Source organism: Canis lupus, chromosome 1 (genome assembly GCF_011100685.1).
Source record: "Canis lupus familiaris isolate Mischka breed German Shepherd chromosome 1, alternate assembly UU_Cfam_GSD_1.0, whole genome shotgun sequence".
Taxonomy (NCBI): domain Eukaryota; kingdom Metazoa; phylum Chordata; class Mammalia; order Carnivora; family Canidae; genus Canis; species Canis lupus.
In genome coordinates, this window is record NC_049222.1 from 112,084,460 (window position 1) to 112,100,729 (window position 16,270).

The 16,270-nt window shown below is 46.3% G+C and overlaps 1 protein-coding gene across 2 annotated transcripts; it reads left to right on the top strand.

Moving 5' to 3' along the window:
- Positions 1-1,192: 1,192 nt before the first annotated feature.
- Positions 1,193-14,167, top strand: LYPD5 (LY6/PLAUR domain containing 5). Of its 2 annotated transcripts, none has more exons than XM_038528666.1 (5): positions 1,193-1,215; positions 12,168-12,296; positions 12,616-12,792; positions 13,009-13,155; positions 13,353-14,167. In XM_038528666.1, exons 2-5 carry the CDS (start codon positions 12,233-12,235, stop codon positions 13,610-13,612), a joined length of 648 nt encoding a protein of 215 aa, XP_038384594.1. In that variant the 5' UTR covers positions 1,193-1,215; positions 12,168-12,232; the 3' UTR covers positions 13,613-14,167. The 2 variants fall into 2 exon arrangements, with proteins under 2 accessions (XP_038384594.1, XP_038384595.1); XM_038528667.1 differs by lacking the exon at positions 1,193-1,215 and adding an exon at positions 10,005-10,153.
- The last annotated feature ends 2,103 nt before the right edge of the window (positions 14,168-16,270 follow it).

Sequence of the window (16,270 nt, forward strand, 5' to 3'; positions counted from 1 at the left end):
CGGTGGCCAGCTGTTTGACGCCTGCCTTTGGCCCAGGGCGTGGTCCTGGAGTCCCAGGATTGAGTCCTGCATCGGGCTCCCTGTGTGGAGCCTGCTTCTCCCTCTGCCTGTGTCTCTGCCTCTCTCTCTGTATCTCTCATGAATAAATAAATAAATCTCTTTAAAAAAACCACGTGATTATAGATACATCTCAGGCTGATGGTGCTGTCCTGATTGTTGCTACTGTTGTTGATGAATTTGAATTTGAAGCAGGTATCTCCAACAACAGACAGACCGATGAGCATGCCCTTCTGGCTTACATGCTGGGTGTGACACAACTAATTGTTGGTGTTAACAAAATGGATTCCACTGAGCCACCCAACAGCCAGAATAGATCTGAGGAAATTGTTAAGGAAGTCAGTACCTATATTAAGAAAATTGGATGCAATCCCAACACAGTAGCGTATGTGCCAATTTCTGGTTGGAATGGTGACAACATGCTAGAGCCAAGTGCAAACACGCCTTGGTTTGAAGGATGGAAAGTCACCTGTAAAGATGGGAATGCTAGGGGAATCACACTGCTTGAAGCTCTGGATTGCATTCTGCCATCAACTCGTCCAACTGACAAGTCCTTGTGTCTACCCCTCCAGGATGTCTACAAAATTGGTGTTTTGGTACTGTTCCCTATGGGCTGAGTGGAGACTGGTGTTCTTAAATCCAGCATGGTGGTCACCTTTGCTCCAGTCAATGTTATAAATGAGGTCAAATGTGTTAAAATGCACCATGAAGCTTTGAGTGAGGCTCTTCCTGGGAACAACATGGGCTAAAATGCCAGCAACATATCTGTCAAAAATGTTGGTTGTGGCAATGTGGCTGGTGACAGCAAAAATGACCCACCAAAAAAAAAAAAATGACCCACCAATGGAAGCAGCAGGTGATTATCCTGAACTGTGCTGGATATGCACTTGTGCTGGATTGTCACACAGTCACATTGCTTGCAAGTTTGCTGAGTTGAAGAAGATTGATCGTTATTCTGGGGGAAAAAAAGGCTAGAAAATTGTCCCAAGTTCTTGAAATCTAGTGATGCTGTCATAGTTCATATGGTTCCTCACAAGCCTATGCATGTTAAGAGCTTCTATGATGATCCTCCTCTGGGCTGATTTGCTGTTTATGACATGAGACAGAAGGTTGCTGTGGGTGTCATCAAAGCAGTGGACAGGAAGACAGCTGGAGCTGGTAAGGTCATCAAGTCTGCCCAGAAAGCTCAGAAGTCTAAATGAATATTATCCCCAATTCTTGCCACCCCCGTCCTAATCAGCGGTGGAAGAATGATCTCAGAACTATTTGTGTCAAGTGACCATTTAAGTTTAATGGTAAAAGACTAGTTAATGATAACATTGCATCTTGAGACCTTCAGAAGGAAAGGAGAATTTTTTGTGGGCCATTTGGTTTTTGTGTGTGCGTATGACAGTTTTAAGTTATTAGTTTTTTTAAGATTTATTTCTTTATTTATTTTAAAAAGTGGAGAGGAGTAGAGGGAGAGGGAGAAAGAAAGAAAGAAGTAGACACTCGCTGAGTGTGGGGCCCGTTGAAGGGCTGGATCCCACAAACCTGAGATCACCATCTGAGTGGAAATCAAGAGTCAGAGGTTTAACCAACTTAAGCCATCCAGGTGCCTCTTAGGTTATTAGTTTTTAAAAATCAGTATTGTTTATAAAGGAATTTTTATTTTTTAAAAAAGATTTTATTTATTTATTTTAGAGAGACCATGAGTGGGAGGGGCAGAGGGAGAAGGAGAATTTCCCCGCTGAGAACGGAGCCCAACCCAGAACTCAATCTCATGACCCTGAGATCACCACCTGAGCTGAAACCGAGAATCTGTCAATCAACTGACTGAGCCACCCAAGGATCCCTAAGAGTACTTTTCAATGTAGACAACTGGATCAAAAATCTGCCACAAAATTTTGAGACTCATTAAAACAAAAGTTTAATGAGAAAAAAAAAAAACCTTCTTGGTGTCTGTGCTTTGGATGCATTTAATATTTCATATTACAGTTCATATTTTCTAATTATTGACTGTACCAGAATAGAATTATTGAGTTCCAAATTTAAGTCCACAAATCCTTTCACTTGGCATGAATCACTATATAATAATTAATGCTCAATTACCCTTAGTAATCCACAAAGAATGTACGTGGGTGGAAATTGAAGAGTATTACTCAACAGTCTGTTGATTATATTATTATAGCAGTTGTTTATTATTGCTTTAACAATTTCATCAGCATAGAAATTAACTATTATTAAATTTTAATGACTTGTCATCTACATATTATTTTAAGATGTTAAGATTCTAGAGTAAAATGTTAACCTTCTTTGACATCTATCAAGAAGGAAACATATTCAGGATTAGAACATAGAAAGCTCGGGATGCCTGGGTGGTTCAATGGTTGAACGTCTACCTTTGGCTCAGAGCGTGATCCTGCAGTCCCGGGATCAAGTCTCACATCGGGCTTCCTGCGTGGAGACTGCTTCTCCCTCTGCCTATGTCTCTGCCTCTCTCTGTATTTCTCATGAATAAATAAAATCTTTAAAGAAAGAGAGAGAAAAGAAAATAGAAATCTCTTAGCTTTAATAGCTAATAGAACTAATTAAATAATTGAATAATTTTTTTCAAAAAATAAGGTAGCAGGAGAAAAAAATTTCCACAGTGGTTATTTCAGCAGAATATAGCTGAATCCAAAACCATTAATGATTGACATGAATTTACTCTCTACTCTATGTAAACTGTGAAGGAAAAATTTTAAGAAATGAGTGGAAAAGGGTAAGTGAAGAATCCTTTCATTAATACACTTTTTGCCAATCCAATGATCTAATTCGTATATCAGACTCCTAAATTTAGGTTCTCAAAATGTCAGCATTTGAATATTAAACACTTAAAATCTTAAAAATTGTTCACTTTTTTCTAGTGGGCAGCAAAGTCTATTGAGTGATAGTAGTTTATTGAGTCATAGTACAAAGCCCCCCAAAAGAGAGGCGGCCCAAGAGGGTTGCCCAAGAATTATTCACTTTAAATATGAAATTTTAACTTCTTTTTTAAAGCAGGCTCCACATTCCACATAGACTCCAACAATGGGCTCAAACTCAGGAACCTGAGATCAAGACCTAACGCTTAACCGACTGAGCCACTCAGGCACCCCAAGAAATTTTAACTTTTTTTTTTTTTTTTTAGATTTCATTTATTTATTCATGAGAGACACAGAGAGAGTGAGAGGCAGAGACACAGGCAGAGGGAGAAGCAGGCTCCATGCAAAGGAGCCTGACTTGGGACTCCATCTCAATTCTCCAGGATCACTCCCTGGACTGAAGGCAGCGCTAAACCGCTGAGCCACCAGGGCTGCCCAAGAAATGTTAACTTTTGAAAGACGTTGTGGTAGACAGAAACATCATTTCACACAAATTCTTCCAACTAGGGAATAAATTATCAGATTTGGGTAACTTTATTTCATCTCAAAGTATCCTATAATTAATCTTTGTTTCTCTGGAGATGGAAAAAAATACACTTGAAAAAGAGAATGTGTAAGGGCACCTAGGTGGCTCAGTCAGTTGAGCACCAACTCTTGATTTCTGGGACGCCTGGAAGGCTCAGCGGTTGAGCATCTGCCTTTGACTCAGGGTGTGATCCTGGGGACTCGGGATCGAGTCCCATATCGAGTCCCTGCATGGAGCCTGTTTCTCCCTCTGCCTATGTCGTTGCCTCTCTCTGTGTGTGCATGTCTCATGAATAAATAAATAAAATCTTTAAAAAAGGACAAACAGTATATGGTCTCATTCATTTGGGGAATATAAAAAATAGTGAAAGGGAATAAAGGGGAAAGGGGAGAAAATGAGTGGGAAATACCATAAAGGGAGACAGAACATGAGAGACTCCTAACTCTGGGAAACGAACTAGGGGTGGTGTAAGGGGAGGCGGGGGGGGGGGGGGGTGTGATTGGGTGACAGGCACTGAGGGGGCACTTGATGGGATGAGCACTGAGTGTTATTCTATATGTTGGCAAATTGAACACCAATAAAAAATAAATTAAAAAAAGAAGTAATATAACATGCTTGCAGCATCTCATCCAATACCTGCTATATGCTAAGTAAATGTAAGAGATAATTTCAAATTGTTTATTACTTTTGATTTGTATACTGTCAGCATATTGACAGAGTAAAATGTGCAAAAATCATTTGCACTCAAAAAAAAAACTGTTGATTTTGGCTGAGGTATTGATCTTTTGTAAGCTGAAACCCACCCATTGGGCTCCACACTAGGCATGGAGCCTATTGTTAAAAAAAAGGAGGGGGGGATCCCTGGGTGGCGCAGCGGTTTGGCGCCTGCCTTTGGCGCAGGACGCGATCCTGGAGTCCCGGGATCGAATCCCACGTCGGGCTCCCGGTGCATGGAGCCTGCTTCTCCCTCTGCCTATGTCTCTGCCTCTCTCTCTCTCTGTGACTATCATAAATAAATAAAAATTAAAAAGAGAGAGAGAGAGAGAGAAACAGAGTAACCACCAAAAGAAATAAGAAAGACTGTGCATGGGCAGCCCGGGTGGCTCAGCGGTTTAGCGCCGCCTTCAGCCCAGGGTGTGATCCTGGAGTCCTGGGATCGAGTCCCATGTCGGGCTCCCTGGGTGGAGCCTGCTTCTCCCTCTGCCTGTGTCTCTGCCTCTCTCTCTCTCTCTCATAAATAAATAAATAAATCTTTTTAATTTTTTTTAATTTATTATTTTTTTAATTTACTTATGATAGTCACACAGAGAGAGAGAGGCAGAGACACAGGCAGAGGGAGAAGCAGGCTCCATGCACCGGGAGCCCGACGTGGGATTCGATCCCGGGTCTCCAGGATCGCGCCCTGGGCCAAAGGCCCGCGCAAAACCGCTGCGCCACCCAGGGATCCCTCTTTTTTAAAAAAGCTAAAAAAAAGATAATGTGTAGAGAGGGTGGTGGATACTTACAGTTAACAATACTGTATCCAACATTTAATTTGGCAATCCTTAGGCAACCCCTTCCCCCAATTTAGGTAAGAATAGGGACATACTCATATCAGGATGAAGGTAGTCCCAAAAACAGAGCCTAGAGTTTCAGACTGCACAATGAAAAAGTCCACGAGCTGGGTTGCACAACTGTGTGAATATTATACTTGACACTGCTGAACTATAAAAAATAAGATCGGGTACAAAAAATATATACATATCAATGCTGCAGGCAGCATCTGTGTGAAATAACAAAAGAAAATATTGGCACACAATGTACATAATTCCGTTTTTGACAAGGCAATGACTAGGGCTCCAGAGCAAAACTCCACAATTCTGATAACTTATGAGAAAATATTTATGCAGAAATAAAGACTGGCCTTAAGGGTGCCTGGGTGGCTCAGTCAGTTGGGCTTCTGACTCTTGATTTCAGCTCAGGTCATGATCTCAGAGTCATGAGATTGAGCCCCACTTTCAGCCCCGTGTTGGGTTCTGTGCTCAGCGGAAAGTCTGCTTGAGATTCTTTCCCACTGCACCCCCACCCCCAGCCCTGCTCACATGCACACGTCCTATCTCTCTCTCTCTTTGATTCTCAAATAAATAAATAAATAAATAAATACATCTTTTTAAAAAAAAGATTGGCCGCATGTAGTGTTACATATTATCTAGGGGATGGCATTTAAATAATCTTACAATCATAGCATGTTTCATTCATGGAATCATTTTGAATGAAGTAAGAACACTAGGGTATTTCTCCATTATTTTGGCTACAAAGCCTGCTTGTAGTTAACGAATCAGTTAAAAATTATTGCTAGATAGGCAGATTTCAGGACAGTACCTATTCCTATGTGTAAACACGTTAGAGAATTTTGTTCACTTTGGGGAGACAGACAATGATACATTTACTAAACTGCTGCACAAACCAAATCTGAAGGGAAAATCATTTGAGAGGTCAAGTATTTGTATGTGCACGAAAATTGAAAGGTTCGTGGAAGCTTATGGAATACAATAGGAGATCTTGAAAACATCTTTAAGGCATTCAAACAGAACCTGCAGACACTCAAACATCAGGTAGTTGAGGACATCCAGACAGATGATCTAGTAGGCAGCTGGGGCTGGAGCAGAGACTCTAAGTTACCACCTCCTGATTCGTCTTCCCTTCTCTCTCCTTGGAGGAACAAATCCAACTGGTCAATGAATAATGCAGCAAAAATTTCTGCTATACTACTAATTTTTTTAAAGATTATATTTTTAAAGTAATCTCTACACCCAACATAGGGCTTGAGCTTACAACCCTGAGATCAAGAGTTGCATGCTCTGTCAACTGAGCCAGGCAGACACCCGTATACTGCTGAATTTTTAAATATCATTCAAGCACTCTACAATTACCTTTCAACTTCTAGTAAATGTCAAATATACTGAAAATACATTTTTTTAAAGATTTTATTTATTCATGAGAGACAGAGAGATAGGCAGAGGGAGAAGCAGGCTCCTCCTGGGGAGCCTAATGTGGGACTCGATTTCAGGACCCCAGGATCACACCCTGAGCCAAAGGCAGTCGCTCAGCCACTGAGCCACCAAAGTGTCCCCTGAAAATACATTTTTATTTAAATTTTGTTCATTAACATACAGTGCAATATTGGTTTCTGAATTCAGTGATTCATCACTTATGTACAACACCATTGCTCATCACAAGTGTCCTCTTTAATACCCATCACCCATCTAGCCCATCCCCACTCACCTCCCCTCCACCAACCCTCAGTTTGTTCTCTATTGTTGAGAATCTCTTATGGTTTGCTTGCCTCTCTCCTTTTTCTTTCCCCCCTCTCCCTATGTTCATCTGTTTTCTTTCTTAAATTCCACATGAGTAGGATCATATGGTATTTGTCTTTCTCTGACTGACTTACTTCATTCAGCATAACATATCCTAGCTCCATCTATGTCATTGCAAACGGCAAGATTTCATTCTTTTTGATGGCTGAATAATATTCCATTGTGTATATAAACCACTTCTTCTTTACCCATTGATCTGTCGTTGGACACTTGGGCTCTTCCTATGATTTGGCTATTGTTGATAATGCTGCTATAAATATCAGGATGCATGTACCCCTTCAAATCTGTATTTTTGTATTCTTTGAGTAAATACCTAGTAGTGCAGTTGCTGGATCGTAGGGTAGTCCGTGGGTAGATTGTACGGTAGTTATGAAAATACATTTATTGAAAATAAATTTGAAACTGTTCAGTATGCAAAGAGAAAACTGATTTGGTGGCATCATAGCATCAGGAATTCAATTTGAGGTAGCAAATGACCCCCTTTTAGAAACTGCTCATGACATTCATAAAGATTTGTAACTTAGAACATAAGCCAAAGGCACACTTTGAAAATCATTTACTCTTAAATGGTGTTTTAAGTGAAATTAATATTTAAGGTAAAATACTGCAGGAATCCAATTCAATGCCCTATAAGCACCAAAGAAAGAAAATATAACACAAGTGATATGTTAACAATTTTTGAGTCTTAGTGGTGAGCATGCTGTTCTTTGCAGGTTCGTGTAGGTTTGAAAATCTCTAATGGTAAAAAGTTTTTTAAAAAACAGCACCTTAATGTCTACCAGCAAACATCCTCAGTTTCCACCCAATCTTTTAAATAATTATTTGGTTACTAAAGTTTATTACTGAAAAAAAAAAAATCCCTGGGTTCACAGGGAGCTCAGAGTTCATGTTGTCCAGCCCCATGTGGGTATAAGAGCCTTGTCCAAATCCCTAGACCAGGTCTCGGCTTGATTACCTTCTGCAATGGAGAGCTTCCCACCTAATATCTCACAGCCTCCAAAAGTACCTAACAGAGACCCAGAATCAAAATCACATACACACAGCCACACACTCACACAGTCACTTACACGCTGTCATACACACACACATACACACACACACACATTCACACAATAAACTAGCTGGTCTGATGATTCTTCAAGCCTCAATCTCTGAAACTGTGAACTACTGTGAACACCTCCAAAGCCTCTACCATCCACAGGGGCTTCAGAAAAGCCAGCCTCCTTCCTTGGCCAGTCTCTGCTCTCCAGGGGCCTTTAGCTCCACCCTGCCCCTGTGTGGCTAGCACCCAGCAGAGAGCCTAGGGCAGGAACAGGAGCTGTGGGAAGATTAATTTGGATGCAGAACAGGTTTGAGGAAGTGATGCTTGATGGGAGGGGCCGTGATTTGGCAAGAAGATGACCATGCCTATGAGAGTCCAGAATCTGGTGAATGTCTACCATGCCTGGGTGTCTGATGTCACAGAAAAATTGCACCAAACAAAGTTAAACAGGCACAGGAGACTTCGTTCAAGAGGATCAAGAGGATGGCAGAGGCACCTGGGTGGCTCAGTTGGTTAAGTGTCTGACTCTTGATCTTGGCTCAGGTCATGAGTTCAAGTCTCATGTTGGGCTCTATGCTGGGTGTGGAGCCTACTTAAAAAACAAACAAACTATACCCAATAGAGGAGAGAGACTGAGCTTGACTCCACCAAAACAAAACATGGTAAGGATTTTAAGCCCTGGATGGGCTAGTGGAACAGTGCTACTCAACAGTGGGGGGGGGGGGGGGGGGGCGGTCCATGGGATCTGTCCAGCACACTATTAATTCTGAGTTTCCAGGTGTTTTTCTCTGAGATCAGGCCATCTGTGTTTGCAAACTATCTTCTACTCAATTTCAGCTCCTACCCTCCCACAGAGCCTGGGAGACAGGGTGCTATCTCCCTCGAGGATGATTTTTCAAAGGGAGGGCTCCCAGGTCCCTGAGAATGGCCTTCCAGGTTGTAAAGCTGCTAAGAGACTGGAAGAAGCTTTACCCACATTTCAAAGAGACAGAGAAAGAATTCACAACACCAAGTTTTCTAAAATAAATGCCCTAAGGAGAGGGAGGTCAAGGACCTGTAGCCAGGAAGGAAAATTTAGTGAAGCTCCAGGACCATTAATGGTCACTGCCATTATGTCAGCCCTGTCCCATCGTCTGTGGGTCTATGAATCTAGGTCTCTGCACATGCTTGGTGCCCACCCTGTATGGCACAGTGAAGGGTGTGGTCCCAGCAGGCAGCTCCACCAAGAGGCAGAAGTGAGACAGGTCAGGAGGTGCTGACTGGGGGTCTCAACCCCAGCTCCAGCTGCCTGCGGGGGCATCCGTCTGTATGTCCCCCCGCCCACGGGTCTGTCCGTGTCCTCGGGGAACAGTGTGTCCCTCTGGTTTTCTGCCTGTGTCTCTATCTCCTCCAATATTTTTCTATTCATTCATTTAGTAATCTAATAAACATGTATAAATAAATATTTATTATGTCCTGTTCATCAGGGTGTCTCTCTTCAGGTCTGGGTTTGTCTGGGTGTCTACAGTTACATCTGTTCACACTGGGTATGACTGTCTCTGCATCCTGTGTGTCACTGCCTCCCTATCTGTCTGTCTCTCTCTGCTTCTCTGTTTGCATATTCATTGGTTCATTCACTCATACAACATTGCAAACATCCCCGAGGCCTCTGAGGAGTTCTCAGCCTGACAGGGGAGACAGATAGGGTGACCATGTCTGGGAGACATGGGAGATGCCTGAGGCTGAGAGTGGGTGGATGAGTGGAGGAGACCTGGGTCATAAGAGGCTTCTAGGAGGAGGTGATGGTGTTGGTCTGGGTCTGGAGATATGGGCCCAGCATTGGAGGGTGTGTGTGTGTGAGTTTATGCATAATGTGTGTTCCAGGATAGAAAGAGAAGAGAAATCAAGAGACCATATGTACCAACCTCAGACTGGAACACAATGTGGGGAACAGGGTTGAAAGAGATACTGCAAATAACAAATTCCCCAAATTACAGGTTATAGGACTCTAGCTCCCTCTTCCCTCAGACTGGGAAATCCAGACCCCAATCCCTCTCCCTCCTCAGCACCAAGGACTCATCATGGCCCCATCATGATTACCTAGGAGGAGACCAGGAAGGGCGGGGGTGGAGGAATCCTGGGCAGGCTGGAGAGCCGGGATGCCTGGGGCTCAGCAGGGAGAACTAGCCAGACAGAAATCAGAGCAGGAGGAACTGTCCTGGGTGTCTCAGCTCAGCTCCACAGCTGACAATGGGAGCCCCCAGAACCATCCTGCTCTGTCTCTTTGGGGCTGTGTTCCACCTAACAGGTACCCAGACTTTTGAGATAGGTGTTAAGAACGGTGGGGGCCTGGACTCCTGGGTCTGAGGAAGGAGGGGGCTGGGGGCCTGGACTCCTGGGTCTGAGGGAGGAGGGGGCTGGGGGCCTGGACTCCTGGGTCTGAGGGAGGAGGGGGCTGGGGGCCTGGACTCCTGGGTCTGAGGGAGGAGGGGGCTGGGGGCCTGGACTCCTGGGTCTGAGGGAGGAGGGGGCTGGGGGCCTGGACTCCTGGGTCTGAGGGAGGAGGGGGCTGGGGGCCTGGACTCCTGGGTCTGAGGGAGGAGGCGCTGGGGGCTGGATCCTGGGTCTTGGTGGAGGAGCAGCCTGGAGACTGTGTCCTTCTCATGCGTCTTCTCTGTTCTCCCATCAGTCATCTATCTTCTCTGCCATCTCTCTCCCCGTCCCTGCGGCCTCTCATCCTCCTTGCCCACTCCCCCTTCAGAGGTACTTCTGGGGAACCCTGGGGGCTCTTTCCAGAACTAGCTGAGAACTTTGGCCTCATCCTCAGGCAACCCCTTCCCCTAGTTTGGATAAGGACAAGGACATAGTTGGGAGCAGAGCCGGAGAGGAGGCTAAGCCTGCACCCCGCCCATTGTGTATCTGTCTGCTTTTCCACGGAAGACACTTTGAGTTACGTGCGTGTCTTCATGGGTGTGCCTGCTGGGTCTGTGTGCATGTGCCTGTTTCTCCGTACCAGATTTCATATGTGAACAAGAGTTTGAACAAATGCTTTATGGGTCTGTTTTTCTCTGAGTTTCACTTTCTTTGTAAAAGAGATGTGTGTATAATTCTGTATATCCATGTCTCTTTGTGTTTGTACATCCCTGTGAATGGCAGGCCTGTATTTATCTCTGTGTTCATGTGTTCGGGTATTTTGATGTGTGTCTGTCTCTCTGTGTGTCTGTGCCCCATGTCTCTCTGTGTCTTTATCTGTCTATGGTTTAAAATCGTATGTTCTGGGGGGCGCCTAGGTGGCTCAGTTGGCTAAGCATCTCCCTTTGGTTCAGGTCATGATCCCCGGGTCCTGGGATCAAGCACTGGGCTCTGTTCTCCATGGGGAGCCTGCATCTCCCTCTCCCTCTGTTTCTCCTCCTGCTCCTGTGCTCACGTTCTCTCTCTCTCTCTCAAATAAATAAATAAAATCTTTTTTATGTTTTTGTAGATCTCTTTTCTGTATCTCTAACTTTGCATAGTTGTGGTCTCTCATATTATTTGCATGTCTATGATTCTTAAGACTATATTTGTCTCTCTCTGGGTATGACTTCCTATGTCCCTGGGTCTCTCTGCATGTTGTTTTTGTTTCTGTTTTGTTCCACACATTTTTCTGTCTGCTAGTATGATCTTGCATATGTCTAGGTTGGGAGAGTTTCCACTGGAGGGCCTGGGTGGCACTGCTTTTATGTGTGATTGTAGAACTCTGCTGTTGAAGCTCAGGATACTCTATGTGTTTGTGAGATTTGCATAAGCCCATGTCAACTTAGTTACTTTGTGTTTATGTCACTGTTTTAAGTGTTTTGTGTGTGTCTGTCTCACTGGGGCTGCCTATATGCATATATTTGCAGTATAAGATTGCACAGCCCATTGCCTATGCTGGAGTCTGTTTTCTACCCACAGCCTTTTAGTGCTACTGGACATCCTGAGTTGAATTTGGCAGAGAGGCTGGCAGAGCAGGAGTGAATCACTTCCTCCTTTATTTAAATCTTAGAGGGCTTCCTGGAAGAGGGTGGAGATCCAGAACAGCTTGGGGGGGGAAACCGGACTGGCAGATGCACAGAGGTCATTTTCTGCCAGAAGGTAGAGGCCGTGGTGACCAAGCACCGCAGCAGACCCTAGTTCTCTCTAGGCACCAAGGCCTGGCTCCCCTCAGAGCAGAGCCCCTGGCTCCGAGGCTGTCGTTTGCTAGGGGGCTGAGGATGGGGGTGGGGGAGTTCCTGGACCAGGCTCACGTCCGTACTCCTCCCCGCAAGCTCCTCTCACCCCATCCACCCCGCTTCTCTCCTCAGCGTCCCAGGCCCAGCAATGCTACAGCTTTCAACACATCTACTTCGGGCCCTTTGACCTCAGCAGCATGAAATTCCACAATGTCTCCTGTCGGCACGGATGCTCTGAGGCTGTCCTGTCCCTGGACACTGGTGAGGGACAGGAAGTGGCAAGGGGCGGAGGTGGACGGAGGGAGGAGGAAAGAGGGGAGAGAGAAAGACTGGGGTGAGAGAGGGGGCGCGGTGGGGCAGAAGGAGACTGTGGGAGCCCGGAGGAGGGGGGCAGGGGAGGGGAAGGGGGCGTAGGGGAAGGGAGTTTGCAGGGAGAGAGGGAGGAGAGGGAAGGGCAGCAGGGAGAGGCGAGGTGAGTGCCCGAGAGAAGAGTGAGATAGAGGACGAGGAGGTTAGAGACCCGGAGGAGGAAGGCTGGGACCAAGCAGCGCCCCAGGCCCCCGTCCCCTTCCGCCCCCAGGGTACCGCGCCTCAGTGACCCTGGTGCAGAAGGGCTGCTGGACCGGCCCCCCTACGGGCCAGACGCTGTTCGACGACCGCGCGCTGCCGCCCGACTACTCGGTGGTGCGCGGCTGCACGACTGACTTGTGCAACGCCAAGCTCATGACCCACGACTCCATCCCCAATCTGAGCCCGGGTGAGCCGGAGGGCGGGGGTGGGCACGGGGTGGGCTGGGAGGGGCCCCGACCCCGGCGGGGGAAGGGGCGTGGCCTCCACTGGGCGCCTCCTCCCGCGGGCTGGGATTCAGGCTTTCCAGTCTGTGAGGCGAGGCGGGCGCCCCGATGCAGTGCGCAACCCACACGACCGTACCTCGCAATCATTACCTGAGTGTGCGTCTACGCTCTCATGCCAGCGCCCAACCCTCCAAATCTCAGCGGCACGGAATGCTACGCCTGCTTGGGGATCCACCCGGAGGACTGCACCCCAGAGAAGTCCCGACAAGTCCGCTGTCACCAGGACCAAAGCGTCTGCTTTCAGGGCAATGGCCAAATGACCGTCGGTGAGGGGCTGGGAGCAGGGCAGAGCCTGGGCAAAGGATGTGAAGGCAGGGCAGGCCTGAGGGTAGCCTCACTAGACTGGCCTGACAAGGAGACATGGCCACTGGTCTGAAGGGGGAGGCGTGGCTCTGAGGTGGAGGTTCAAGTGCAGCTGCCCCTCTCCATTCTAACCCTCTCCTCGCTGCCCTCTCCTCTCCAGGCAATTTCTCAGTCCCTGTGTACATCAGAACCTGCCACCGGCCCTCTTGTACCATCAAGGGCACCTCCAGCCCCTGGACAAACATCGACCTCCAGGGCTCCTGCTGTGAGGGGCACCTCTGCAACAAGGACTCGGTGACCCAGCCCTTCACCTCTGCCTCAGCCACCACCCCTTCCCAGGCGCCCCACATCATGGCCCTGCTCCTCATGGTCCCCCTGCTGGTTGGCACTCTGGGAGGACCCCTTGTGCCTCTCCCTTAAACAGCCCCTCCAGCCTCTTTATGAGCAGGATGCTGGGGGCAGGCATGCCCCTGCTTCTCGCAACTTCAGCCTCTGTAATGTGGCTCACTGGGAAATGTTGTCAAACAGGAGTTGCACTCCTGTCTCTCTCTGCTACCCACCCCCCACTTCCCCACCCCCATCCTGTCCATACCTGATCAGCAGACCTGGGACAAATTGGGAAAGGTCCCCATCATCCCAGGGTGGGGAGAAACAGCCACATCTTTGCCCACATGAAGAGCAATTCTAACAATAGCTATTACTGAGCACCAGTGAGGCCCTGGCACCCCACAACCCGGTTTCCTGTGCTGTGCTTCTGGAGCCAGCGGGGAACTCTGATAATGTCTTTATTCATATCAACATGAGAAGTTCAAGAGGCAGCATATCCTAGAACCTAGGAACCAAAACTCTGGAGCCAGCCTGCATGGGTTCGAATCCCAGCTCTACCATCTAGCCTGTGGCTAGTAACTCAATCTCTCTACACATGCTTCTTCGCCTATAAGGCAGAGGTGAAAATAAAACCTACAATAATGACAAGCCCTACTTCGAGGTGGTTATGGTCAGAATTTAATGAGATGAACAGGGACTGGTTGGGACACAATAGCCTGTCCAGCGTGAGTGGACTATTATGATGCCCATGAGCAAATGAGAGGTGAAGCCACTTGCTCAAGCTCATGTATCTGGTGAATTAAGAGCCAGGAGTGTGCCTCTCAACCCCATCATTTATTGGGCAATTCTACCTTCCAAACACACAAGTCTTGATTAATTTGACAGAAAAGCACTCGAGGCAAGGCTGAACCCGGAGGCGAGGCTCCAACCTGTGGAGACTGGGGAAGATATCCTGGAAGAAGTGAATCATAAGCAAACTCCTAAAGGATAAAGAGCTCCTTTTTTTTAGATTTTATTTATTCATGAGAGACACAGAGAGATAGGCAGAGACATAGGCAGAGGGAGGGAACCCTATGTGAGACTCAAAGGCAGACACTCAACCACTGAGCCACTCAGGTGCCCCTAGGATAAAGAGGTCTTGGCAAAGAGCAACAGGAGGAAGGACTTTCTAGGTGGAAGAGACAGCCTGGACACAAGTCTGGAGGTAGGAAGGAACACAGGGCAGGCGGATACGTACATAAAATCATGGACTTCACACACATGGAATCCCACAGCATGTCCTCTTATGCACATGCTCTACAATGTCCTTTCACATCCTGTTCCCCACTTAATCCTCCCAATGAGTCAGAAAGGCATACAAGAAAGGGAGTTGCATTGCCATTAGGCAAACAAGTTGCCCAAGACACAGTGAGAGGCAGTGATTTTCAGAGTAAGTGGCAGAGCAACGATTGATCCCTGCATCTTCTGACTTCCTTAATGGGAAGCCTTATGAAGACAAGTAATCTCAGAGATGCTCCTACCCTCCTGTGAGGTCAAGGGGAGAAGTTTTCTAGATGTCTACACATTCTGACATAGAAGTAGAAGCTGAAAGTCAATATCCATTCATTCATCACATTTACTGAGCACCTACATATGCCAGACACCGTCCTAGTTTCCAGGCATTCATCAGTGAACGGAAACAGGCAAAAGTCCCTACCTTCAAAGAACTGATCTTTCTAGTGTGGAAGCAGACTTTGGATTTTTATTGCAAATATGGTTTGAAGCTGAGATGGCCAATCTGATGGGTCCACTTGCTAGGCTACATACAGTCTCAGTTAGTCACTCAAACACTAATCTCAGCATAAATGCAAAGGTATTTTGTAGATGTGATTGTAGTTCATGGTCAGTTGACTGTGAATCAGGGAGATTATCCAAAATCATCTAGGTGGGCCTGGGTCAGCCAGCTGAAAGTGCCTTAAAAGCAGAGCTGAGGCCTGCCTGAAAAAGAAATCTGCCTATGGACAGCATCTTCAGCCCATGCCCAAGAGTTCCAGCCTGCCTCTTCTGACAGCCTGCCCTATGGATTTTGAACTCACCTGGCCAGGCCACACAATCACATAAGCCTTGCCATAAATCTCTTAGCTTAATATATAGCTCCAGCTAGTTCTGTTTTTCTGGTTGATCCCACACCGGTACAGAATTCATTGGAGAATTTATAGCAGGGAGCTACCATGTTTCATATGAAATATGTCATATTTTATATGTATAGTATATTATTATTTCTCATGTAGTATGTACATAATGTTATATATTGTAATATATCCATATAATGATATGTGTATATAATTACATATAATATATAACATATAGTAAAATGCACAATGTGCCATTTTTCCATATGTATACACCTGAGGAACCTCCACTAGATCAAGATACAGAATATTTCTGGTCCTGTCCACAAAGCCTGCCACATAGCCCTTTACAGGCACTTCCTACCCTGGAGGTAGCCACTACTCTGGCTCCTATCATACATCAATTTTGCCTAATATTGAACATCACATAAATGGAGTCATATAGCATGTCCCCTTGTGTACATGCTTTACATTTTAAAAAGATCCTTATGACTGGGGTGCCTGGGTGGCTCAGTCAGTTAAGCATCTGTTTTTGGCTCAGGTCATGCTCTCAGGGTCCTGGGATCAAGCCCCACATCTGGCTCCCTGCTCAGAGGGGAGCCTGCTTCTCCTTCTCCTTCTGCCCCTCTCTCTGCTCATT